Source organism: Falco biarmicus, chromosome 14 (genome assembly GCF_023638135.1).
Source record: "Falco biarmicus isolate bFalBia1 chromosome 14, bFalBia1.pri, whole genome shotgun sequence".
NCBI classification, from domain to species: domain Eukaryota; kingdom Metazoa; phylum Chordata; class Aves; order Falconiformes; family Falconidae; genus Falco; species Falco biarmicus.
In genome coordinates this window covers 8,668,425-8,693,848 of record NC_079301.1, presented here as the reverse complement: position 1 = coordinate 8,693,848, position 25,424 = coordinate 8,668,425, and the positions used below count along the sequence as shown (strand labels likewise).

General features: G+C 51.2%; 1 protein-coding gene across 1 annotated transcript; it reads left to right on the top strand.

Annotated features, from left to right (window-relative positions):
- Positions 1-111: 111 nt before the first annotated feature.
- SLC9A6 (solute carrier family 9 member A6) lies at positions 112-25,208 on the top strand. Its single transcript, XM_056359572.1, has 16 exons — positions 112-506; positions 7,551-7,750; positions 8,146-8,223; positions 8,890-8,966; positions 9,880-9,992; positions 12,345-12,450; positions 15,949-16,090; positions 16,324-16,429; positions 16,657-16,745; positions 16,957-17,070; positions 18,619-18,730; positions 19,158-19,311; positions 19,490-19,520; positions 20,742-20,821; positions 21,458-21,563; positions 21,838-25,208. Exons 1-16 carry the CDS (start codon positions 245-247, stop codon positions 22,111-22,113), a joined length of 2,046 nt encoding a protein of 681 aa, XP_056215547.1. The 5' UTR covers positions 112-244; the 3' UTR covers positions 22,114-25,208.
- The last annotated feature ends 216 nt before the right edge of the window (positions 25,209-25,424 follow it).

Below are 25,424 nucleotides of genomic sequence, written 5' to 3'. Positions count from 1 at the left end.
CTTTCCGCCTTACGAGCTCCCAGGCGCCGCCCTCGCCCCCCGCCCGGCCGCTCCCCCTTCTCCTTGGCTGCCTCAAGCCAAAATACCCTTCTCTCCGCCGCAGAGCCTCCCCTCGGCCCGGCGGCACGGCGCTCCCTCCCAGCCCCGTCCCTATCCGGGCTCCCGGCAGCGCTGTCCCCGCCCCGCAGCGCCTGCGCCCAGCGCCGCTTCCTGGTGGCGGCGGGGCCGGGCCGGTACCGGGGCGATGGCGGGGCCGGGGCCGGTGCTGGCGGCGGCGGCGGGGCTGTGGGCGCGGGGGGCGGCGGGCGGGGAGGTGGTGGCGGCGCGTCCCGGGGCGCTGGAGGAGGAGATCGTGTCGGAGAAGGCGGCGGAGGAGAGCCACCGGCAGGACAGCGCCAACCTGCTCGTCTTCATCCTGCTGCTCACCCTCACCATCCTCACCATCTGGCTGTTCAAGCACCGCCGCGCCCGCTTCCTCCACGAGACCGGCCTGGCCATGATCTACGGTGAGGGGCGCCGGGACCCCCCCCGCCCCCCCTTCCCGCCCTCCCCGGGGAACCGAGGGCACAGCGGCAGCGAGCGCCGCCCACCCTGCCCCGGGCACTGGGACCCCCATCCAGACCAGTCCCTGCTCTGTGCTGGGCCAGCTGGGGCGCCTCGCCGCCCGCTTTCATGGGACCACCAGCTGCCCACCGCTCCCTCCTCTGGTGCCTGGTGGCCCCTTGCCAAGGGGCTGTGACAGGGTTGACGTGGGTGTCTGCGTGGGCTGAGGGGTGCGCGGATCCCCCCGACACGCTGCATCCCCAGCCCGATGCGGGGATCCCCCCAACACGCTGCATCCCCAGCCCGATGCGGGGATCCCCCCGACACGCTGCATCCCCAGCCTGATGCGGGGATCCCCCCGACACGCTGCATCCCCAGCCTGATGCTCCCATCTCACTGGGATGGCTGGGCTGCGTGCCCTGTCCTGGCTGGCCCCGTGCTGAGCGTTATGTGGCAGCTGCTGGAGGATGGGTCGGTTGGTTCCCAAACCCTGGCTGTCGGGGGCTATCAGGGGCTGTCGGGGGCTATTGGGGGCAGGGGTACTCCATAACCTCTGGCGGTGAGGAATGGGTTGGGTTTTCCCAGGCAGTCTTGCAGGGTGGCATGGGTGAAGCTGGTGGGGTTGGGGATCACCGCATGCCGAGTGGCCTTGAAGCCACCTCGCGGAGCAATGGCAAGTCCTGCTTACCTGCCCCAGGGCTGAGAGTGGGGCTGGGGGCAGCACGGACCAGGCTGTGCTCTGGTCAGGAGTCTTGCATCCTGAACGCTGTGGCCAGGTGTTATGTTTCCACTGTGTGTTTAGAGGGCCTGAATTTCCAGAAGCTGTCCAAGAAGAGTGGAGAGGCTGTTTGGGGAGATGGTTCCACCCTTTGCCATGCTCAGCGACCCGCAGGGCCAGCAGCTTTATGTCCTGCTGCTCAGGGACCTGTGCACATGAGCCTCTGATCAGGGGCTTCCTCCTCCTGCTGTGCCGGGACCTCTGGGTGAGATGTCCCACACGTGTGCCCGTGGGTCGGGGGAGCGGAGCCATAGCTGGTTGGGTTTTAATGGTGGCCTGTGATTTACTGAGGTGACATGAAGTGGCCCTGCCATTGTATGAAGGTGCCGTACGTGGCTTTGCCCGCGTTACCTGGCATGGCTTGGAGTTCAACCAAACTAGGACTGTGAGTTGTGCTGGGGGAGTCGTTAACACAGCTATGGGTCCTTATCTAGACAAGCTACGTTGAGTTTAGGATTGGAAAGGTGTCTTCTGCTGAGTGCTGTGGTCAGTGGCTCTTCTCTGTGCTGTCCTTGCCCCTGGTTGTGGGTGATGGGCAACCAAGCTCCGTCAGAGCACCAGTGTGGGCCAGCCCCCTGCCCAGCAGAAAGCGTTGCTGTGGAGGCTATGGCTTGACCTATTTGGGTTGTTGGATTTTGTGATCCTACGTTTCGGTTCATTGGAAGTGTCCGTTCTGAACGAAGGGGTGGAGACACTTGCATCAGCCCAGAGGCACAAAATACTGGCTGCCTCTTCGCATTCCTGCAAGCCACCACTGAGGGAGGTGCAGGCATCGCTGGCCTCCTGCCCAGGGCAAGGGTGGTCACCTCCCGGGGACAGGAGCTGTGCTGTGGGAGCACGTGCTTCCAGCACAGGTCTTCCTTCTGCTGCCCTGGAGCTCGCTGGCTCGTGGACTTTCTACTCCTTTCATGCTTTCAAAGTTGCCATTAACCTTGTTCTTCTCCTGGAGTTTGCTGCTTCGTGGTCCTCTGTTCTCCCTGACCCACCTGAGTGCTCTCCTTTGCTCTCAGAGGACAACTCAGGTCGGTTCGGTCTCCTGCGGATTTGTAAAACAAATCTTTTCTGTCTGCTCTTTTGCAGACTGCACTTAGAGAATTGCTGGTGAAATCGGTAACATCACCCATCTGGTCATGCAGAAAATTCCAAGTTTTTCCCTGCTACCGAGGCTCTTGGCATTTGCTGCTCATGTTGTGAAAGCTGCATAGGAAAAGGGATGTGTAGTTTCCCAAGGAATGCTGAGATGCTGTTTTACAGCGACCGCTTAAAAGCTGCAGGGAGCAAAGCGGGTACTGCTTCTGCTTCAGTGTCCTGGCCCCCTGCCATGCCTTCAGCCCCGGGGAAGTCCGTTGAAAATGTGGAAGTGTGGCAGCAGGCAGGCTGCAAAACAGACCCTGAGATCTGGGCGAGAAAAGCAATTTGGTTTTTTTCTTCTAATTAAAAAAACCCCAGCAACTAAAATAAAATTTTTGCATACTTCTTGCCGAAATACATCAGAGTTTCCTTTGTGTTTCTCTTTCTACTCTAAGTTACAAGCTCTGGCTCTGAGTGGATTTCTGTCTTACAAATCATGCTGTCACCTCAGAGTTGATGATCAAGAGCTGGACACAGGCTGGGTCATCTCAGGGTGATAGACAGTAGGTGTTTGGTAGCCCCTAAGCTTCATTCCGGTGTTTAAAATGAGGTTTCTGCCTCCAGGTACTCAACATTAGGATGGTTAATTGAACAATTTTGTTTCAGTTCTTCTCAGGGTCTGATGGTGGATGTGGCAGGAACTTCTGTAGTTTCCTTGTACTTGTTCCCACTTGGCCTCTGGATTACGTATGTCTAAATTGCTTGTTGTCAGGATGTCTTCAGTTGCTTGCTACATTTTTTCTTTCCTTTCGGTGTCCAGATTAATGCTTGCCTGGGGATCCTGTGCGCTTCCATTGTTGTTAAGTGCCTGGATGTGAATATATTAGTCTTCATTTAAACCCTTACCTCGGAAATGTTCAACAGCACCTTAAAAAAAAAAAAAAAGCCTATGGGCTTTTATTCTTTTTAATGAAGTTGGGAGAAATGCAATGAAAATAATCTCTTACACTTTGCATAAAAGAACTCAATTAATTTACCAGCTTTGCCTTTAGCTTCTCTACTCCTTGCACTTTCAGCTGGCAGCTTCCTCGGTGTCAGGTTCCCTCTGCTCATCTCCCTCCCAGGGCTCAGTTTTGTAAAACTTCTGGCTGCAAAAGCATGTCGATACTGGCAGAGCGGCTCACGGGTTGCTGCTAGGATGGCACTTCAAGTGCCAAGAGAATTTGAACCATTTCCTAAGAGACCGTCAGAACCAGGAGGACCTACACGCTCCCCTGGCCTTGGTCCAGGTAGCCTGAGCCCAGGATGGGTTTGGGGTCTGAAAAACCTTGGCATCTACGTCAGGTTTGCCCCAGGTGCCTCCGGTGAGCATCATTAGGTGGCGGAGGGGGTCGGTTAAAGACCCACCGTCGGGCTGGAGGTAGGGTCATCTTAACGCTGGCAGAATAACTGGCTTTAAGCAGAGCAGCCCCGTGCTTCCCCTGTAAGTAGCTCTGGTGGTACCTCTGTGTCGGGAGCTGCTGGGGTGATGGCTGGCTGCTTCACGTGCGGTGCCCAGGAGCAATTTGTGCGGATGTATATTTGCACGTGGGCATCTTTTCCCACCCTGCTCCAGAGAGCTCTGGGAGCCTCCCAGGCAGCATGTTGCAGGGCAAGATAATATGCCTGATTTTGGGACCCCCAAGCACAGTGGTCTTGGCAGATTCTGTAGGTTTATCTGTCCCTTTTCCCTTACCTCATTCCTGGCCAGAGTGGGAATTTGGCTGTGGCTGGAGCACGGCCGGCACGCGGGGCAGGGAACAGCTGCCCGGGCAAGTGAGACGGTGAGGACAGGCAAGGGATTAAGAGTAGAGAGGAGGGTGAGTCAGGATCCCTTCTGAATTCCCAGCAGCGATGTCTGTCCATCCCTCCCTCCTTCCTCCTGCAGGGCCTCTCATCTCAAAGTGCTGAGCCTGGGCATTGAAGGGGTCACTGGGTGCACTTCCATCTGAGCAAAGGCAGGCAGCTGCTGCTGCTGGAGGTTTCTGGCTCCTGTGTGAAGATCTAAAATCAATTTATTTTTTTTTTTTTTTTGTTAAAAACCAGCTTTTTAAAAGCCACCCCAGGTAGCTCTGGAGGGCTGCAGAGTGCGGTGTGCCTGGTGCTGCCTGCTCCGTAGGAGTGGAGGAGCAGTTGCAAGGATAGAAGGTAAATGAGCTCCGGTCTGGCTTTCCTCCCTTTCATTTGACTTCTCACTGTGACTGTTTAAAGCTGCTTAACAGTCCTAATAACCCTTTGAAGCTCATCTTATCTCAGTGAAGAGTTTTGGTTGCCTGCCATGGTACCTTGGGGGTCATCATCTTCTGGGTGAAAGGAAGCCTGGGTGTTTTATCCCGATGCTGCGGTGCCATGCACCCCCCCGCCACATGCTCGTGTATATACGTGCTGTGGCATCTCAGTGTTCTTGACATCCTTGCCTTCATTTCTGTACTTATTATTTCTGGAGCACTGGATGACTGCAGGGAACAAAGAGGCTAGCAGAAAAGTAAGCAAAAGCATTCCTCTTTGGTGTCCCCCTCTTAGTGACGCTGGTGTAAAAGCAGCTCAGTGCAGCATGATGTTCCCTGGAGCAGCTCTCCTTGCTGGCCGTGCCTGGCTGTGCCGAGAGGGACCTTTTCTGCTACTGTCGGGGTGGTTCTGTACCAGCAGTGCAGTGCAGGGTGAAGCAGTGAGCACATGGTCAGCTGTGCATGCCTTAAAACCACCTGTAGCCTTGCAAGAGCAGCTCAGCTGCGCTGCAGAAGTGCCGTGTTAGACCAGGGACAGGGCTTTGGGTGCAGCTCCCGGGTCTGTTAGACCAGGGACGGGGCTTTGGGTGCAGCTCCCGGGTCTGTTAGACCAGGGATGGGTTTTGGGTGCAGCTCCCGGGTCTGTTAGACCAGGGACGGGGCTTTGGGTGCAGCTCCCGGGTCTGTTAGACCAGGGACGGGGCTTTGGGTGCAGCTCCTGGGTCTGTTAGACCAGGGACGGGGCTTTGGGTGCAGCTCCCGGGTCTGTTAGACCAGGGACGGGGCTTTGGGTGCAGCTCCTGGGTCTGTTAGACCAGGGACGGGGCTTTGGGTGCAGCTCCTGGGTCTGTTAGACCAGGGACGGGGCTTTGGGTGCAGCTCCTGGGTCTGTTAGACCAGGGATGGGCTTTGGGTGCAGCTCCCGGGTCTGTTAGACCAGGGATGGGCTTTGGGTGCAGCTCCCGGGTCTGTTAGACCAGGGATGGGCTTTGGGTGCAGCTCCCGGGTCTGTTAGACCAGGGATGGGCTTTGGGTGCAGCTCCCGGGTCTGTTAGACCAGGGATGGGCTTTGGGTGCAGCTCCCGGGTCTGTTAGACCAGGGACGGGGCTTTGGGTGCAGCTCCTGGGTCTGTTAGACCAGGGACAGGGCTTTGGGTGCAGCTCCCGGGTCTGTTAGACCAGGGATGGGCTTTGGGTGCAGCTCCCGGGTCTGTTAGACCAGGGACGGGGCTTTGGGTGCAGCTCCCGGGTCTGTTAGACCAGGGATGGGCTTTGGGTGCAGCTCCTGGTCTGTCAGCCCGGTCCCTGAGACAAGCCACCCTGTGTCACTGGTGTGGTGGGTTAGCAGCGGTGACTCTGCCTGCAGCTGATTCTTCTGCCTCTGCTCATGGTCTGAACGCGTGCCTGGGTGGCCCTGCTGTGCACGACATCCCCTGGGATGGGCGGCGGGGGCATTTTTCTTGGCCATAGGCAAAATGAGCAAATCTCATCCTGGAAAACCACTGTGAAGGGAAGAGAAGGCAAAAACCAGGTGGTAGATGGGGAACTGGCTGCAGAAGATGCTGGGTGTGCTGGGACTCCACAGCCTCCTGCCTGGCCATGGCAGAACTCCTGCCCAGGCTCTGCTCCCATGGGATGGTGGCAGAGGAAGAGCTGGGTGTTCTCCAGTCGGGGTTGTGCCCTGCCTGTAGGAAAGCACAGAGCAAGATCTTAATTAAGGCAACAGTAAAGCAGCAAGAGCATCCTAGGAGGCAAATGGAGAAGCCGCCTGAGTGTTGCGGTCTCTGTTGAGTTCCCACGTGTCTGAAAGCTTTTCATAAATGTGTGGTTCAGAGATGGGGTTAAGATCTGGGATTTCTGTGGCGGCTCAGTGCTGCCTTAATCAAGGAGTTTCCAAACCCTTTTGTGCTGAAGGCTACGTGGAAAGGTGTCTTGTGGGACATCCCTCCTCCCCAGCCTGCAGATGTCAAAAAGCTCTGCCAGCAGAGTGTTCGGCACACCGTGTGGGTGAGAAGGAGCTGGAGGAGCCTGCACTGTGTGAATACCATTAATCTGGATGCGAGACCTCAGAGCGCAGCTCATCAGCTGTGCTGCAAAAGAAAAGTGCCATATAAATTGCTGACTTGCAAATTAACCCCACGATACTCCTGCACAGCGGCTGAGCCGGAGGCAGAGCTGGCTCACGGGGCTGCCCTGGGGCTGCTGCTCCCGGTGCAGTGCTGAGGCTTGCAGGGGGGTGAGGACCAGACCTGGGTGGTTGGCCTGGATTGGGAAACTTCCATGGTTTTCATAAAACGGGGATCGCTGCGGTGTGGTGCGAAAGCTCCCGGGTGTGGGAGGAGGCTGTGTGGTGCTGCAGCATCTTGTGGAGGATGCTCACCATCCTCAAAGGGTTCATGGTGGTTGCTGCGTATTGGTTTTAATCCTCTACCAAAATGGAGGGTTTAATGGATTTCTGTAGTGGCAGAATGTGATGCCATCACATTTCCAGGTGCAGTGGGCAGTTCGGGCACACGTGAGCAGCACCTTGCCCAGGTCCCCAGCTGTGCCCCGGCAATACCAGAGTGCTTGTCCTAAGAAAACCAGCGTGCCCTCAATGCCAGCTGTTTGCTGCACTGGAGGGAGGCTCTGGCTGATTGCTGGGTGATTAAAAGCCTTCAGGACCAGTCTGTGGCTGGTGTTAGAAAGTCCACATGAGCATGAAGCATTTGCATGGCTCACGGAAGGACGCAGATGGTTCAGTACCGCTCAGGCAGTTTTGGACGGTGGTTGGGCTAAGCAGCTGAGCGAGAGGGTCAGGATCCTGACATGCCTGATGCTGCACCCATGCTCAAAGAGATTGTCCCGGGAGTTTGCCATGGCTTGTCTCACTGACACGTGTCCCTCTCCAGGGGTCCTGGTCGGTGTGGTCCTGCGCTACGGCATCCATGTCCCCAGCGATGTCAACAACGTGACCCTGAGCTGCCAAGTGCAGACCAGTCCTGCCACACTGCTGGTGAATGTCAGCGGGAAGTACTACGAGTACACCCTGAAGGGGGAAATCAGTGCCCAGGAGCTCAATAATGTCCAGGATAACGAGATGCTGAGAAAGGTAAGGGAGTCAGCAGCTGAAGAGGTGAGCAGTGCTCCCCCCTCCCTCCGTGGGGACCAGTCCTCTGTCTGCTGGATTAAGTGATTTTTTTATTATTTTCTTTTAAACTTCGGTCAGACTGTCATCAGCTATAAGTTGAACACAATGTAATGAAACTCTAGTTTCAGCTGATCTTAATTTAAAGTGTTTAGACTCTGGGCTGTGTCTCCAAAAGATCCCAGACACATCCTCAGCATTGACCCAACAGCATTTCATCTGTCAGGGGTACAAGGTTTCCTCCCGTACATTTTATGTGACATTCTTATTCGTGTTTTGTTTTTCAAAGTCTTTAACAAACCGTTTTACTGTTGGTTGTTTTTTTTTGTTTGTTTTTTTGTTTGTTTTTTTCTTAACAGGTGACTTTTGATCCTGAAGTGTTTTTCAACATTTTGCTTCCTCCAATTATATTTTATGCAGGCTACAGCTTGAAAAGGGTACGTGCCTTTACAGTGCCTATGTTTTTAGTTCCTCTGCCTCCAGAGCATTTTTAATACTTGGGAGTGCTATAATGCTTGCTCAGCAGGCCCAGGCTGTGGAGCTGGGTACAGTTTTCCCCAGGACATGTGGGATTGTAGGAAGCAGGAGGGGTCAGTCTTGTCTGCCCCTCTGCCCTGGGAAGGTCAGTGACTTCAGCCGTACCCAGCACGGGTTTGCACAGGGGGGGTTGAGGCCAGCTGGGGCCATTCCAGCCATCCTTGCTTTCAAAACACATAGGAGGGTGGGAATGTTTTAGGAAGCAGCAGCTCTCTGAAATGCTGATTTGGAAGGAAAGGAAAATGATCCTGCTTAGCTGGCGGGAGAAGGAAGGAGGAATGCTGCTGGGTTAGGAAATCGGTTCCCAGGACTGTACCTTATTAAACACACAGGTAGAAGAAAATGGTGTGTTCATGTTTATTAAGGCTGCATTAAGATCTGCTGGTCTGGCAGTGTACGCCGTGGCGCTGGGCACTGCTCAGCCGTGCTTGGCCAGCTCGTGGTGTCTGAGCCAGGTCCAAGTTGCTACAGACACTGTGTGGGTGCCTGTGCAGGCTTGAAATCAATGGTTAGCAAAATATAATTCGGGTTTGATATTTTATTTTTTCCTTGCCTCTTTCTTCTAGAGGCACTTCTTCAGAAACTTGGGATCCATCCTAGCGTACGCTTTTCTCGGCACTGCAATCTCCTGCCTGGTGATCGGGTGAGTGGTTGGAGCTGGTCGGGCTCTCCCGTGGGGGTTTGAGCCGTGCTCGGGGGCAGTGCCCTGAGACCAGAGCTACGGCTGCTAATCCCAGCCCTGAAGGATCACACAGGCTCCCTGCCACCGCTGCTCAGCAGAGGCCAAACCCACTATTTACTGTCCAAACTTCTGCTGCGTGGACAGGGCGATTACTGTCTGATTGCACAGTGATTTCTCAGCATCCCATGCAAAGTAGTTATACACCTGGCAAAGAAAATTTCACGCTTCTTTGAAGATTGTCTTGAAAAAACCAGTAACTTCAAATTAGTGAAAGCACAGCCCTAACAAGCGCGAGACACAAGAGTAGAGGGCAGGATCGTGAACGCATGTCCTGTCCTTACTTGCTGGGAGCAGGTGCCTAGCAAGCACAGATTGTGTTTCAAATTATTTATCCCGGCGCGCAGAGGGAGCTAGATGATTCCCACTCTGAATAGCAGCACGCAGGCTGGCGTAGGGTGTTTTCCACTGGAGAGTCCGGTGGTTTCAAGCAAACTCAGCATCCGCATTATCTATTCCTTGCTGAAAATTTCAGCCATTTCAAAGTCAGGCCAAGGTCATCCCACTGGAATGTGTTAATGTGAAACACTGCAAAACTTTCACAAGACCCCACAAGCGTGGCTGCTGCTTTTCTTTAGCCACGTTATGTGTGTGGAGGAGTTTCAGTCCCGCTGCTGTGGTGTGCGTGGCCTGACACTCGCCTCCAGGACTGTGGCTGTGGGCTTTCGCTGGGCTCAGCTCATCCAGTACAGTTCTTTGGTGTTCCTGTGTTTGGATAACTTCAGGGGTTAATCTGGCAAATTCAGGGTAATTGAGCCCATTTGAATGTCGTTTTAATGCACTGCAGAGATGAGTAATTGCTTCTTCTAATCACCAGCTCTGTTGTGTATGGCTGCGTAGCGCTGATGAAAGTCACTGGGCAGCTCGGAGGAGACTTCTACTTCACTGACTGCCTCCTATTTGGTGCCATCGTGTCTGCTACTGACCCTGGTATGTTACATGGTTTATTTTTCCCCCTCATTTTACCTCCGTTTTGATCTGCTTTGAGTTGTGGTGAAGCGGGGGAGAAAGTCTGAAACCCCTGCAAGTTCCCTCCTTCTGAATTTTGGAGTTTAATTTATTTGTGACATTCCTAGAAGTCAAATTTGTCTCCGTGCCTTTTTGTTTCCTTCCAGGCACAGGTGATATCCCTTCCAAACCTCTGCTTTCCCGAACCTTGGTTTCCAGGGAGGTCCTGGGCAGCCTCTCTCTTGACTTTGCCGGGGTCTGGGACAGGTCCTCTGTGGCCCTGCCGCCCTGTGCCAACAGCAAGATGTGTAACGGGGGGAAGGTTCGGCTGATGGTTTTAGTTTAGTGATTTTTCTTCTGCTTCCATGTGGGTGGGATTTTGGAAGGGGCTTATCTAATTGAAAATTGATCTTAACGAGCAGTACTGAGGACAGTAGTGACATCTGGGTCTACTGATGGGCTTTATAAATCCAGACTATGAAGAACATGCCTCGTCCAACCGAGTTTTGCTTAGTTCACGATTGCTTTTACGTGGTAGCTGTTTGCATGTTCCACCCTCCCCTAGAACCACAGGACCACAAAAAGGCCTCTCTTTCTTCCTTCCCTTTGCTGAACAGGGCTTGAATTTCTTCCTTTGCAGCCTGGCTACTGCGCTCGAGGCCAGCCTGGTGGGGCTGGGGAGTGGCAGCATCTCCTCCTTCCCGATGTTACGTAGCTTTGGTGGATCTTTTTAAATGCAGATATTGGTCAGTTTTGCTTGGAAGGGAGAGGTCGCACACCTGGATAAACCAAACCTTCTGCCCTTTTGAAACAAGTGCCAGTGGCTGTCGTTTCCAGATGAACTGGGACTTTTACCTGCTCATCTTAACAATGAGTCATGTCTGTTTTCAAAGGCAAAATGAGGAGCATTGTATGTATATGCATATAAACAAGAATGATGCTGCAGAACATAACCTGCAGCATAACGTGGGAGTAAGCCGCATCTGTCTGCCAGGTGGAGATTTGAGATGTGTATTCCCCATGAGTTTTTAATAATTTATTTTTTGTGTTTCCCTAAGACTTGCCAGGTGTGCGGCTATTGCAGCTGATACTTTTATTATAAAAAAAATCCCCAAACCCAAACTTAAAAAATAAGGTAAAATCATTGCCCAACTTCTCCAAACGTGGGCATACATTCAGCCCACTGGTTCCTTTAGCAGGGAGCTGTTCCCATGTGGCTGCGAGGCCGAGCATCCTCCCCGTAACTTAGCCAGGGTGTCACCCTCGAGAAGGGGGCACGCTGGCAAAGCAAGGAGCAGCTCCCAGACACGACAGCAGTGTGGTAGGTCTGATGGCGGGTGGGCAGAGGCCAGGCAAGGACTGTAGGTAGAAGTAATGCTTAGAAATGCTGCAGACGGGCTGTCGGTGTTGCATCCTTTCTTCAGGCTTTGAAATGGGAACAAGAAAATCCCGCAGGTAAAAATGGAGCGTTTGCCTGGGCATAAATGGGTTAAACCCCTTCAGTGTGCATGGATGAGTCCCTGAATGCTGTTTTAAAGGACTTTCACAGAAGTTAATTGGAATTAGCTCAGCCCTCCACAGCAGTCTGAGCTGTGCACAATGCACCGTGTGCGACATCTTGCTTGCTTTAGATGTTGTGATCTTTTTGCAAGGCTGATACGCAAAATCTGCTGCATTTTCATTGTCTTCCTGGAGCTGCTGGATCGCGGAAGGGCTTGAGGGTACTCCGATCTCTGCCATGTGGCTGCAAATCACAAGGAACCCCCTCGTGGGGTTTGAGCCGATGCCTGGCTTTTTCCAGATAGGTCTGAAACGTTAACACATCTGTGCCGGCACTTGCAGTGTGTCAACCTGGGTTGAATCTGAGGATTTCTCTTGGAGTATCAGGGATGGAGGGAAAAGATAGCCATCATCCTGGATAAGTCTGGCCTTCTGCAGGTGGAGGAAGGCTCTCCTTGGTGTTCCAAGCTAACGGCATCCCAAAAGCTTGGTGACACCAGCTGGTGTCAGTGTGGTGTCATGGTCCAGTCCATGAGCTCAAACCCTCAGGAAGCTCAAGAGCAGAGTGTGCTCATATCTGCCCGCTAAAGACTCAATAGATCTAATGCCCGGGATGTGTTTTAGTGAAAGGAGGAGGAGGGAAATGATAAAGCAGATCTAAAAATGAAAGGGCAGAAGGATGACTATCAAAGGGAGCATGGGGGGTGGCTGGCACCATCGCAGCAGTTGCACAGATGTGCAGGAAGGCAGCTTTCTAAAAAGGGGCTTTTTGTCTTTGATTACAGTGAATTAATGGCACCTTTTTAAATGTCTTTCTATTTTTCTATTTGTCAGTGACTGTTCTTGCCATATTCCATGAACTCCAGGTTGATGTTGAGCTGTATGCCCTTCTCTTTGGCGAAAGCGTCCTCAATGATGCAGTTGCCATAGTGCTGTCTTCGTAAGTGTGTTCTGTTTTTATTTTTAATTGTTATGTATGTTACATGTCAGGGGGGACATGGGGGGAGCCACTAGGCCTTGCTCCTGTAAGATAGGAGCATTAGTGTTCGCAAGCACAGATTTCCTTATTAAGTGTCCTGGAAAGCTGTAGTGACCTTCTGACTCATTTCCTCATTGCAGACGGCAGCTTGAAATTGCAGGTTGTCCCTGCAACTTTGCCCTGCATGATGGGAAGTTTTGTTTTGCTTTTATGGTGGTTGACCCAGCCAGAAGGAAGTTTTTATGTCCCTCTGAAATGGGAATAGCACCAAGTCTGCTCTTCAGCCCCAGGATCCCACTGAAACCCCTTGCTGGTGGCTTTGCTCCTGCCTGCCTTCCTTCCCATTCACAAATACCTGCTTTTGTTTTGGTGGAAATAGTTGGCAAAACAGGTGTTCCCTTTCTCTCTGCGCTTTCTGTGCATCAAGAAGATGGTCCTTCTTACAGCCAGAGTTAATACCCTGGACTGAACACACGGGAAACTTGCTAGCTTTCTAAAAAATGTTTTATATTCTTTAATATTTTATGTCCTGTGCATGTAGGACGTATTTTATCTGCGTTTTCACTGTGTTGTCATCACGGGAATTTGTTTGGAAAGATATAATATCTGCAACGGTGACAGGTTAATGTATAGCTAAGACTAATGCGGAAAATATTTCTGGAATACATGTCACTCCAGCATGCTGGTTGCGTGGGTTTTGCTGAGGTGGAGGCAGCAAGTAACATACTGTGAGCTGTGTATCGCCACCCGCATGGGTTGTATTTACTGAATTGAATGTTTCTGTTGAGGTTTCTGGAACTGTTTGTATTGCTCGCTCTGGCTTTTGTGCTGGATGTGTCACTGCTAGTGCGAGAGTAAATGCTGCGCAGCCAGGCCGTGTTGAAGCAGTGATCCTGAGTGAGGAAGGGACGGGGTCTTTCAGCCTGTGCCGGGAGGTTCAGAGTGGGACTGGGTGGGTTCGACGTCAGAGTAATGAAATCTGTGGTGGATCTCCGCGCACGTAGGTGACGGCACAGCGCACAGCGATTTGCCTCTTGCACTGTTTTGGTACCAGCTTTGTAGCCGTTGCTCTGATTTCCTGCCTTCCTCTTTCCACAAGCTGAGTTCAATCCACCCCCCTCCCTGAAATAAGATAATTTGCACCAAACCAGCAGCTCTGAGCTGCAGCCAGCAGTTATTTTGCAGCCATGCTTTTGTGCAGACCGGCCCAGCAGCACGCTGACTTGCCAGGGGCGGCTCAGCAGGGAACCCGTACCCATTTTAAAGCTCGCTGTGGTCTTTGTCTTCAGGGTCCCCGTAAGCAGTGTAAGGCGGGTCAGCACGGTGGGTATCGGTCGCTGCAGGTATCTCAAGGGCAGCCTTGAGCCACCTGGACAGAACCACATCTTGGGTGCAAGGAGGAGGTGAGGACCTCTTGCACCGAGGAGGAGAGTGCCTCCAAGAGCAGTCCAGAGCTCCCGTTTATGGTTCCTCTTTTTTAGATTTAGCTTGGCGTTTGTCTGTTTCATGGCAGAGACGTAAGTAGGGGAACTGCCTGGGGATGGTTCTGCTCCCCCAAGCACGGCAGGACCTGCTCTCCAGTGAGGAGATGCAGGGGTGTGTTGGGAAGATGGGGAATGGGGTGGCTTCTGGGCAGGTGGGCTGTGTTGATGGAGGAGCTGCCACCGGGGTGACAATGGGTGGTGGGTCTCACCTTGTCCCAGGGGTGAAGAGGGGCTCCAGTCACAGCTGGCTGGGTGCCTGGGTTCGGCGGTTGCCCAGAGAAGCACTGTCAGCTCCTTGCACATGGTGAAAGCGGCGCTGCAGGCACTGTCCCCACGCCGGCGGAGGATGGGGAGCTTGGGGGACTCTGTGGGTCCCACCGGGAGCTGGGTGTCCCTGAGGCTCCTCTCCTCCCTGCCTTCAGTCCGGGACCCCCCATGCCTTTCTGTCCTGCCTGGTGCTGGCTTGCCCTGGCCTGGCGTAGTGGCGGCGGGGCGGTTGCAGGATGAAGGGGAATTGAACCCAGAACCGAAAGCTGGTGGGCAGCGAGGAGCCGGGGCTGCGGTTTGGGAGGGGAGGGGAGGTGTCACAGGGGCTAAATGCCACAGGGAGCCCCGTGGGCAGGGAGCGGGGAAGTAAAGCACACAAAGGGCAGCTGTGGATAATGTCTTATCAGCGATGCAAAAAGCAAAACCAGAAGCAAAACTGTAAGAGGTTAAAATGCAAAACCGACATCCAAACAGTCGGTTATGGAGGGGAAATGAAATCAGTCTGGATTTTAAAAACAAACAACCCCAAACCCCAGAATAAGAGCATGCTGGTGAATGGGAAGTATGAAATGGGGTTGACAAAAGAAATTAAATCACAGGGAGAAATCTGTGGCTTGCAGCGTAGAAGACAATGCAGAAAAATGAAATGTATTAAAAGCAAGGAAGTTTAGCAAGGGAAGTGACCTGTGACCCGTTGGAAAGGGGAGGATTGTCATTGTGTTGCAGAAAAATGTTTGTGTGTCGTTAGGGGGGAAGGCTGCAGGATGTGTGCGCTGAGCGTAACTTGAGGGATTAAACAGAAAATGATGAAAGTTCACATCCAGGAGTTTTAACAGAGCCAGCCGAGGGATTGCTAACTAGGAAGTTGATGTTTTTGATATGTTTACATCAAATAAAGTGATGTAAGGAGTCAACAAACGGGATTTAGGAGATGGATAAGGCCGCCCCTGTATCCCAGCCTTTCCAAGTAAAACAGCAAAACGGCTGGCGCAAGGCTCAGCTCCTCAGGAGTTAGGAGGGAGCAGGTTCAGAGACGGGATCAGCACGGCAGACCTATTTGCCATCTCATCGCAAAGGTCTGTTGAAGTTTGGTGGATGAAGGTAATAGCGTGGCTGCTGCGAACCGCATTGTGCCGTTTGTTTGCCTTGCTGCCCTGCAGCGTTTCACTTTGGACTCGGAGCAGTGCAAAATAAATGTGGTGCATGTTAAATGCGGTAAAATGGCATAACTTCTCCAGGGGATATTCACATCAGCCGCCTCTGTGGAGTCGATGGAGAAATGTAGGCTTCCCACTTGAATGCTTTGTGGTCCCAGATTGCCTGACTGTATAGAAAGGTGATGCCAAACCCCCGGAATACCATCATAAATGGCGGGCTGATGACTAGCAAATGTATTTGTGGGAGATCGTGCAAGAGACGGGCTTTGGTCCAATGTTCTCTAAGATCTAGAAGGAGCAAATGCAGATCCGTGCCCAGGAGGGGTGGCTGAACAGCAGAAAGCCAGCCCGGAGTGAAGGGGGTCCTGAACTCGCGGGGACGGGGTGGGCGTGCTGCCGCCGCATGCTGCAATCCCAGGGGAGTTTTGGAATCCCTTGGGGTTTGTCTCCCTGGTTTCTCAGGCTCGGTGTTTGCAGCGGTCGTAGCACTTCATGGTGGAGGTGCCTGAGGAGCGTGTTGTTCTTGTGTGTGCTTTCCCTCTCTCTTCCAGTTCAATTGTTGCGTACCAGCCAGCGGGCGACAACAGCCATACATTTGATGTCACAGCGATGTTCAAGTCCATCGGGATCTTCCTGGGGATATTCAGTGGATCTTTTGCAATGGGAGCAGCTACTGGAGTTGTGACAGCTTTAATATCCTTTTTGTTGGGTTTTTTTCCAAGTGTTTGCATAGCAGCTTCTTTTTTTTTTTGCTGTGCTACATCTCACCCAGGTGCATTGTTTCATGATTTTTTGCTTAAATTAATGAAAGGCAGCGCCACAGCCTTGTTAGGGGCAGGCTGTGTAGTGTTGCTGTGATACGCAGCTGGATTTGAAGCGCTCTTAGCCTACAGTTTCTCTCCAAATTATCCTTAACCATCTGCAACGTCACCAAGTTCACCAAACTTCGGGAGTTCCCGTTGCTGGAGACCGGCTTGTTCTTCTTGATGTCCTGGAGCACGTTCCTGCTGGCTGAAGCGTGTGGCTTTACAGGCAAGCTCCAGCCCAGTCCTGCATCTGGGACAGAGATCGGCAGGGGTGATGGGGCTACGGTGTTTTGCTTCTCCCAGTATCAATTGCAGCCGGGGCTCTCCCTCTGCTTTCAGAAGTTTTAATTATTTTGGGTTCTGGGGTTATTGCATTAAGTCGCCTACACTGCTGGGGTGCAGCTCAGTTCCCTTTTCGTGACCAGGGGTCTAATGTGATGCTCTGCTCTCCAGGTGTGGTGGCCGTGCTCTTCTGCGGGATCACGCAGGCCCACTATACCTATAACAACTTATCTACGGAGTCCCAACACAGAACGAAGCAGGTGAGAGCTCCGCAGCCCCCCTCAGCCTCTCTGAATTTCAATATTTTTTCCTTCCCTCTAGCCAGAATTAGGTGTATCTGTCTTTCTACAGATGGATTTTACTAGGGTTGCTTCTGCAGAAGTATTTACTGCGTGATGGATGGGGTCACATGTTTTTTCTGTTAAATCTGTGTAATGTCTAACTTGCTTTTAATTTGTTTTTCTCTCTCAGTTGTTCGAGCTTCTGAATTTCTTGGCAGAAAACTTCATCTTCTCCTACATGGGACTTGCACTGTTCACCTTCCAGAACCACGTCTTTAACCCTACCTTTGTGGTGGGGGCTTTTGTATCCTTTGGAGCCCGTTTTACAAGACAAAAAAAAAAAAAAAGGAGAGGTGCCTCATTCCCAGTTTGTATTTTTCACTCAAATGTATGGGGCTTTTTTCCAGTCAGTCTAGATTTATTTTTAAAAGGGGATTTCTCCCATGTAGTGGTGCCTTTACTGGTTATTTTAAGGAAATGGAGGTTCTTTCCCAACTTTTCTGGTGGGGTTTTCTTGGTTTGTTTTTTTTTTTTTTTCTTTCCCATCTTCTCTCCTTTTGTGGGCATTCAAATCAGCTGCTGCAGGGACACGGCATCCGATGTAAATGTGGTGCAGCGTGGCACCAGGGGTGGCTTTGCAAATGGGAACTGCCTGGTATAGTCATTTATTTCCTCTTTTCTCTGCTATTCCACTCGGTTAACCCTTCTTTTGTTGGTCAAATAGCACAGTTAAAGCTGCAGTAGATGTCTCTGAATGATGTCATGAGAAAGATTTCCCCTTCTGTAGGCTGATGCTAACAGAAACAAGCTATCGGCCCTGGTATGTCTCAGAAAAACAAGGATTTTGAAGGAATTTTTTTCGTATCACAAGGAAGCTAGTTCAGTTGAGCAGAATTATTTTCACCCTTTGCCTGCACTGAAGCAGGTTTATACTGGTAAATAACACTTTGTTATCTTTGCCAGTGCTGGTGCATGGGTTTGCAGCGGGGTCGGCTGGATTTCCCTGATGAGCTTCTGTGGAGTTGCAGTGGGGTAAAGAGAGTGAAGAGCAGGGAAGTGCCGTTTGTGTGGTTAGATGGAAATTTTGTGCTGTGCCTCTTCAGTAGGAACTGGCTAACTCGCTGATGAAATAGCTCATTCATGAGAGAGATCATGAAATGTGTCTCTTATGCAAATTCATGATGTTCAGGAAAGAACATAAAAGCTGGAAGCATTTTCCATATTATTCAAGGCTGAGCTGAATACTGGCTCCAAGATTATTTTTGCCATCTGGGTGCTGGTATTAAAAGATACAGCTTCAAAGATAAAAAGCAATATGAAGGGGCTGGTGATTCTTGTATCTCGCAGGCTATGAAAACAGAAAGAGTATTAGATTATTATTTTTTTCCTTCTTAGCGGCTGCTGCTTTCATTTTACTGAATAATCTTTGGGAACGGGACTTGGCTCAAAGCTTGAAACCCAGCTGTGAAGTGTGGTGTGCTGGGGAATGTCAGAGGGGTTGTGGTAGCTGTGGTAACTTGAGCTTCACAGAGGACAAATAATTCTTGGGGTGGAAAACGGACCCAGCAGGGGAGAGCATACAGTGGGAAATGGTGTTTTTTCTCTCCCCTCGCTAGTCTAACCTGTCTTCTCATCATTTCCCTTGTTTATTTGTGCTTGTCTCTGTATGATATTCCTGATTTGCAATGCATGCTTTGCTTTGGTGAGGTAGTAACATGCTCTTCCCACAGTGCCTGGCGCCTCTGAGGCTCCCCAGCATTTCCATCAGGCAGTAGAAACTGGCTCTGCGTGCAGAGGTGGGATGCGATGGGAGACATAGGAAGAGCCATTCCCTTAACGTGTGCAAATACAGCTTGCTATCTTCCTAGGAAGAGCTGCCAATATTTACCCACTGTCATTTTTACTGAATTTGGGGAGAAGAAATAAGATCGGAACGAATTTACAGCATATGATGATGTTTGCTGGTATGTTACCGCATCTTTGCCTCTGACCACGTGGCCCATCTGCGCTTCCTTGCCCCTGAGCGCCTGGACATATTCCTTATTCAACTCTAAATCTCTTATAGGCAATGTCTAGCCGGGCAGGGAAGGGCTCCCTTAGGCTCAGTGGTGTGAGTGCCTTGGTTTTGAGGTGTAGGAGTGACTTCTCCTGCCCTGCGCTCCAGCGCACAGCGTGGGGCAGGAGGAGGGTTTGCCTTGCTGGGTTTGGAAGGAGTGGTGGTAACGCCTGCTTTCACAGCATTGCGGTCTCCTCCAGTGGTGAATGTCCCTCAGAGGGACAGGACCACACGTGGGCAGCACGATGGAAGCCCTGGGTGGGGAAGCCTGTGGTGGGGGCGGCCACCTGGGCTTGTGGGCTAACGCAGCTCCTCCGCCGTCCCTTCCCCCGCAGGGCTGCGAGGAGCCATGGCGTTCGCCTTGGCCATCCGCGACACGGCCACGTACGCCCGACAGATGATGTTCAGCACGACGCTTCTCATTGTCTTCTTTACGGTGTGGGTTTTCGGCGGGGGCACCACGGCCATGCTGTCCTGCCTGAATATCCGGTGAGTGGCACGCGTGGGGCTCTCCTGGCGCAGCGCGCCCTCTCCCTCATCCCACTCTCATCTCAAGGTGCTCAGTTTGAAGAGACAAGAGGAAGATCGCATCCTTCCCTCCTGGACCACGGCACGTACCCACCTGGCATTGCTTGTGCTAACCCTCTGCTTGTTTTTTGCTCCACAGAGTCGGTGTGGATGCGGATCAGGAGAACGTGGTGAGTGCGGCGGTGCTGGCAGCCTCTGTAGAGGGGTTCGCACTGTGCTGATCCGTGCAGGGGTTACAGCGAGAGCCCGTGAATGCCCGTCTGTGCTCCACTCCCAGCTGTAGGAGAGATTTTAGCTCCTCTAGTGAATGAGTTTGCAGTCAGCCCGAGCCGTGGCTTTTCTGTGCTCTCGGTGGTTATAATGAGGCTTGCTTTTATTCGGTCAGAGAGCAAGGCATAGAATAACTGCTGGACTGTTTAGTAAGTCCACATTACTGCTAGAATAGATTTGGTCTCTCCCTTGCTGGGTTTGAAGTAAATATCAATATGTGCATGACATGGAGGTGCTCTGCCTCATCCCAGTGTCCAGAGCAGTACAGAAATGCCATTTACTGACTCATTTAATGTAGCATCTTCTGTCCAACTTTTACCTGAGGGTACCCTCAACCTCTCTTTTGCCTCTGTGTTTCCTATGGGTAGTTATGTGGCAGCCCAGGAACCACCGACCACGCTGGGATAAATGCTGGAGCCCTGCGGTGTTGGGAGTTTTCCTGCCTGGTAGCCCCGAGCTGTCTCACTCGTGCACCAGCAGCTTGGTCGTGCTGCGGCTGTGGCTGGACTTGATTTTGGTGTGGGCTCTGCACCTTGGAGGTTCATTTTATTGAGAGCCATTTACTGAGCTGTTCACCTCCTGCAGAGAAAGCATCAAATGCTAAAGGCAGCCCAGAGCCCTAAATCTGAAACCCAGACTTCTGTGAAATACATAATTGTATTCACAGTCCCCTCCAAACAGTTCTATATTTTTTCTCTGACTAAAAGGAAGCCAGGAGTCCCCATAACACACAATTATTTGCACACAAAAATCTCAGGTGAGATTTGATGGAGGTTGGACTTGTCAGTCACTATTAAATGTGATGTCCAGATGCAGCTGCTGGCTCCGAGGCACTTTAAACCTTGGGGCCAGAAACAGGAGGGCTCTAGCAGAGAAATGGTCACTCCGTGCTTTGATACCACCTCCCTAAGGCTGTCGTACGCTGCTAGATGCAGAGTGCGGTGCTGGAAGCACCTGCTGTGGTGTGGACGTGCTTTTACCCACGGCAACCCAAATTTTTCTTCTGAAGAAGCAGTGGGAAGGTGCGTGTCTTCTTATGTTCCCCTGGGGATAACCTCCTGGCCCTGATGCAGGTCGTGGCACGTTGCCCTGCTGCTGTTTAATGTTTTGCTTTCCTGCAGGGTGTCCCGGAGAGCGAGAGGAGGAGTACGAAAGCAGAAAGCGCCTGGCTTTTCCGCATGTGGTACAACTTTGATCACAAGTATCCTTGAACGGCAGCTGGCACGTGCCATGTCACATCCCATCCGCTTGGTCAGCTCTGCTGACTTGGAGCGTGACTCGCTCCCTGCTTGGCAGAGGAGCCAGCCTTTATTTCCCATTACACCGCTGGTTTTTGATTTGCGCCTCCTCATGTCTGCAGCTGCAAGAAATGACCGTTTCCACCCACGGTCTGTGGGGTTGCGGTGGTAGCTCAGTTCAAAGCTGGGCTCGCCAAGGCTGGAAGCCCAGGGGCTCCTTGATGCCAGTGGCAGGTGCGCAGGAAGGGCAGGGGGGCTCCTCATTTGTGGCCCCGTTGCTCAGTCTGTGCCTCCCCTCTCTTGCAAATGCTTTGCCACGGATCAGCGGAGGAGCGATTTGCCAGGCTGAGAGGGACAGGGTGATGGGATAAGTGATACTGCTGAGCCTTTTCTCACCGGGACTGTGCCCTGGTCCACTCGTCCCACTGCGCGTAGTTGCATTCCTATTGCTCATCCCTGTAATTCTTGTGCTTCCAGGGACTTGTGTTTCTTTCCTTCCTGCGATTGCCTGGAGACACCAAGTCCCTCACCACTACCTCTGCACCCCACACTTGACTGATACTGGCCAGTTCCTCTTTCTTCCTTAACCCTCTGCACAGCTATCTAAAGCCTCTGCTGACACACAGCGGTCCTCCTCTGACGACCACGCTCCCTGGGTGCTGTGGGCCTATTGCCCGGTGCCTGACAAGTCCACAGGCGTACGAGGTGAGTCCATCAGTGTCCTTTCTGTCATGGTGTTGGTGGAGTTTGACATGTTTATGTTTCTGAGTAGCTTTTGGATGCTGCTCTGCAGCGTTGAGCTGGGAGCCTGTGGGGGGATCCGGTGCTGGGGCTGATGGATGGCACGTCTGGTTATGGTCACGGTGCAGGAGAGTCTGTGATTCGGTGCCTCTGTCTGCTTGTTCACCGCCACTGTGCGATTTCAAACACGGCTATTCAGGAGCAGTTAAACAGCCCTTTCCTCCTGTTCGTTGCCCAGAATCAAGAGCAGCTGAAGGACGATGACTCTGACCTCATTTTGAACGATGGGGACATCAGTCTGACCTACGGGGATTCCACCGTCAACACTGACTCTGTCGCATCCAGCGGCACGTCACGGCGATTCGTGGGAAACAGCTCTGAAGATGCGCTTGATCGGGAGCTCGCTTTTGGGGACCATGAACTCGTAATCCGGGGAACACGCTTGGTCCTTCCCATGGACGATTCAGAGCCACCGTCAAACGTCCTGGATAACGCAAGACATGGTCCAGCATAAGGTTGCTCAGTTTAATTGACAGTAATATTTGCATATATGATCAAGAAATATGTACTACCTAAAGTCTAATGCATGTCTCAAAATGTCTAAGCTGTATAAATATTATTTATATGGTGTCAGAAGAATATAAATATTCTCTGCCAAGCACTTGTGAAGAACAAGCTGCAAATTTAAGTTAAAAACTGTGTTGACTGCACTGTGTAGGGTGGAACTGTTTTAGCGTAAGAGTCTTTTGCACACAGTGAGCTTCTTTAATGTGTGATTTGACGAAGGGTGTAGTTCCCAGCAGGGTAAGTAGAGGAGCTGACTCCCTGTTCATCCTTTGAGCCTGGGAGAGGAGGGTAGGGAGGTGCTGGCGAGCAGTGGAAATCGCTTTCTATTCAGATGAGGATTTTTTTAATATTTTTTTTTTTTTTGTCTCTGATATTTGGGTAGTCACATTTGAAATATCACAAAAAATCTGCCCATAGACCCTCTTGCCGGGCAGTGACCAGCGATGAGCTTGTTTTGTGGGAACCTGAGCTGGCACCTGGAGACTTTCTGCTTTTTAGGGACCCTCTGCCCAAGCCCTGCTTTAGCCGGCTAACGGCAGGCACCGGCCAAAGCTGACAGCACGGGCTGCGGGTGTCTGGCTGCTTGGCTGGGAGCAGGAGGGAGAGAGGGTTTGTGTCTGTAGTCACGTTTAGGAGGAGGTGACCCCACAGACACTACACCAGGCATGCACAGATTTTAGAGCCGAGTCCATCTTTCAGTTGTGGCTCAAGCAGCTTTCTAGAACCAGGCGTCAAATCCTCAACTGGTAACTAAATTTCACGTTTGGGAAGCGGCTGTGTCTTTGTGCAAGCCAATCTCTTCTCCTGCGGTCACAGGCGTAGCTAAGATGTGCAGAGCTACCGCAGCTGCACACGGGGCCGTGGAGCCCAGCCAACCTTGAACACAAGCTTTATGGCTACAAAAAAAAGACACGGTACCTCCGGACCTCTCCAGAAGTGCTGAGCATCCAGGTGGTGCTGAAGGGGAGTTGTCCGTCCGTCCTGTATAGTCAAAAAATCATTGCACTTTGTTTAATAACTCCTTAGCATGCTTGTGTGTCTGTAATCCCCTCCCTGATCTCTCTCGTGTCTCTTACCATTTAATGAGAAATGTTTGCGAGTTGATTTTTTTTGTTTGGTTGGTTTTATAAATTTTTATTTTCTAAGGAAGAGCACAGAACAATTTGCGATTTCACACTAGTGTTAAAAGGATTTACTCTGTCGTTGTGGGAATGGCTAAAAGTGCAGTGAAATTGTTAACCCTGACATCCTTCTTTTTCTCCTGAAAAGGGGAAATCACAGAAATTTGCTGTATGTAATTTTATTGTCTATTTTAGCTACAGTTTTGCTATACAAACCTTTCAGGGTTACTGGTGCACTACAAGCTCGTACTGGAGTTAACCTTCTCCAGAGAGCTTAAAGAGATGTTTAAAAAGAGAATATATGAAAAAGAGCCAGGTGAGTCCGAGCACTCACAGCTCCCGTGAGCTTTCCCTGGAACAAACTCTGCATCTGTCAGGATCTGACCCTGAGACCTCAGAGAAGTGTCCCCACGGCTGTTTTCCCCAGCACCACCTGAGAGTTGGAGGAGACAGAAAATACTGAAATTTTGAGTGTACATGTATAGTTGAGAAAATAAATCTACACTTTTTCTTTTTCGTTTTCTCAGGTCTAATGTAACATTGCCTTAAATTTATGGATGTGAAGCTGATTATTTTGGCAGTTTATCCCCAAGAAAACGCTTTCTTTTTCCTTCTGAACAAAATGTATAAGTGTTGCCATCGGACCCCTCTACGAGAGGGGTAATGCTCTGTTTATATTGAGATAGGGCATCTTCCTTGCACCAGTAAATGGCAGTCTCGCTGTTAACATAGCTGTTGGATTAGCGCTAGCCTCTTTGTTTCCTACTATGCAGGAATTCCATAAAGTGTGCATTTGATATGATGTCTGTAACTTAACTTCATGTGTTTAAAAAAAACCCCAAAAAAAGGAGGAAAAAAAAAAAAATAGGTACCTGTTGACTTTAGGTTTACCGCATCACTTCTACATCCTGTTTTTTGTTTGTTTTGCCTTTTTGAAGAGGTATAATAAATAACTACCTCTTGTTTTTTCCTGTATAGTCTGACTATGAATTCAATTTACGAAGCTGGCGTTGGTGCAGCCGGAGGCACAGCGTGGCTCTGCTCCCCCTGCAAGCCCCGGGTCCCATCGCAGGACCCGTGCAGCGGCGCGGTGCAAGGGCAGCGCAGGGCTCCCTCCCGGGCCATCCTCAGCTGAGGTGCACATCTGCAGCCCAGCGCTGCCGGGTGGCTGCAGCATAAGGTTTTAGCATCACCTTGGTAGCATTCCTCTCTTTCAGTCGCCCGTTGACTTCAGTAATTTATCCACCCTCTTTAAGCTTGCCAACTCATTACCGTAAGCCTCAGCTTTTGAAGCCAGTGACGGTTCAGTTAGTACACTAAAGAAATGCAAGTATTTAAATGATGATTTTGTGGGTTACCTGTGAGCTCTTATGATCCATACATAATATAGCCAGGACTGTTTTGAATGGTCTTGGTGAATGAATCTAAGTTGAAATTCAAGATTGATTTAATACCTGACTGATACTCATCCTCAGCTGATGATTTGCTTTGTCCTGCTGCAGCAGAGGATGCGCGAGTGCCTGTTTTTCAGATGCAGAGCCCTGATGGCTTGCCTGCTGCAGATGAAGTTCAGGGTACCTTGGAGAATCAGCCCCCGAGACCTTTTGCCAAATAGATAAGACAGCGCCAAGGAGGCAGTTTACAGCTCCCACGAAGATTTAGAGAAGGTGCCCTTCCGTAAATTGAATTTTCATGGTTTTTGCACATGAAAAAGCATTGTAGGTAAAGTTATGATTTGTACTGGTACTGTCAATTTGTGTGGTAATGGCATTAACCCCGTAGTTGTGGTGTTTGTGCAGCTGATCTGTGATAGCTGATGATCACTGTTGGACCTTCTGTTTACACTGACTAAATCCTTTACTGTTGCATTGTACTGTGAAAGAAGGATTATGGGCCTATAAAAGTTTTGGGTTTTGTTTTTTGTTTGTTTTTTTTTGTTGGTTGTTTTTTCTTTTTTTTTTTTAATTCTGGAATTGTGTGTACCGTTTCATTAATTCACACAGAAATAAATCTGTAGCAAAGTGACGATGTGCCACTTGACCTTCTCCAGACGAGTTTGTTCCTGGCCTTTGGCCAACGGGTAAGGCGGCAGCCATGGATGGAGATGCTGAACCTGGCGGGCTGGAGGGCAGCCAGG

Bases quoted from the DNA above. Each gene is read 5' to 3' on its own strand.
- SLC9A6 (XM_056359572.1), top strand. From the start codon at position 245: ATGGCGGGGCCGGGGCCGGTGCTGGCGGCGGCGGCGGGGCTGTGGGCG. The intron at 9,993-12,344 runs GTATGTTACATG...TCTATTTGTCAG, and splicing joins CGTGTCTGCTACTGACCCTG to TGACTGTTCTTGCCATATTC. The intron at 19,312-19,489 runs GTGAGTGGCACG...TTTGCTCCACAG, and splicing joins CTGTCCTGCCTGAATATCCG to AGTCGGTGTGGATGCGGATC.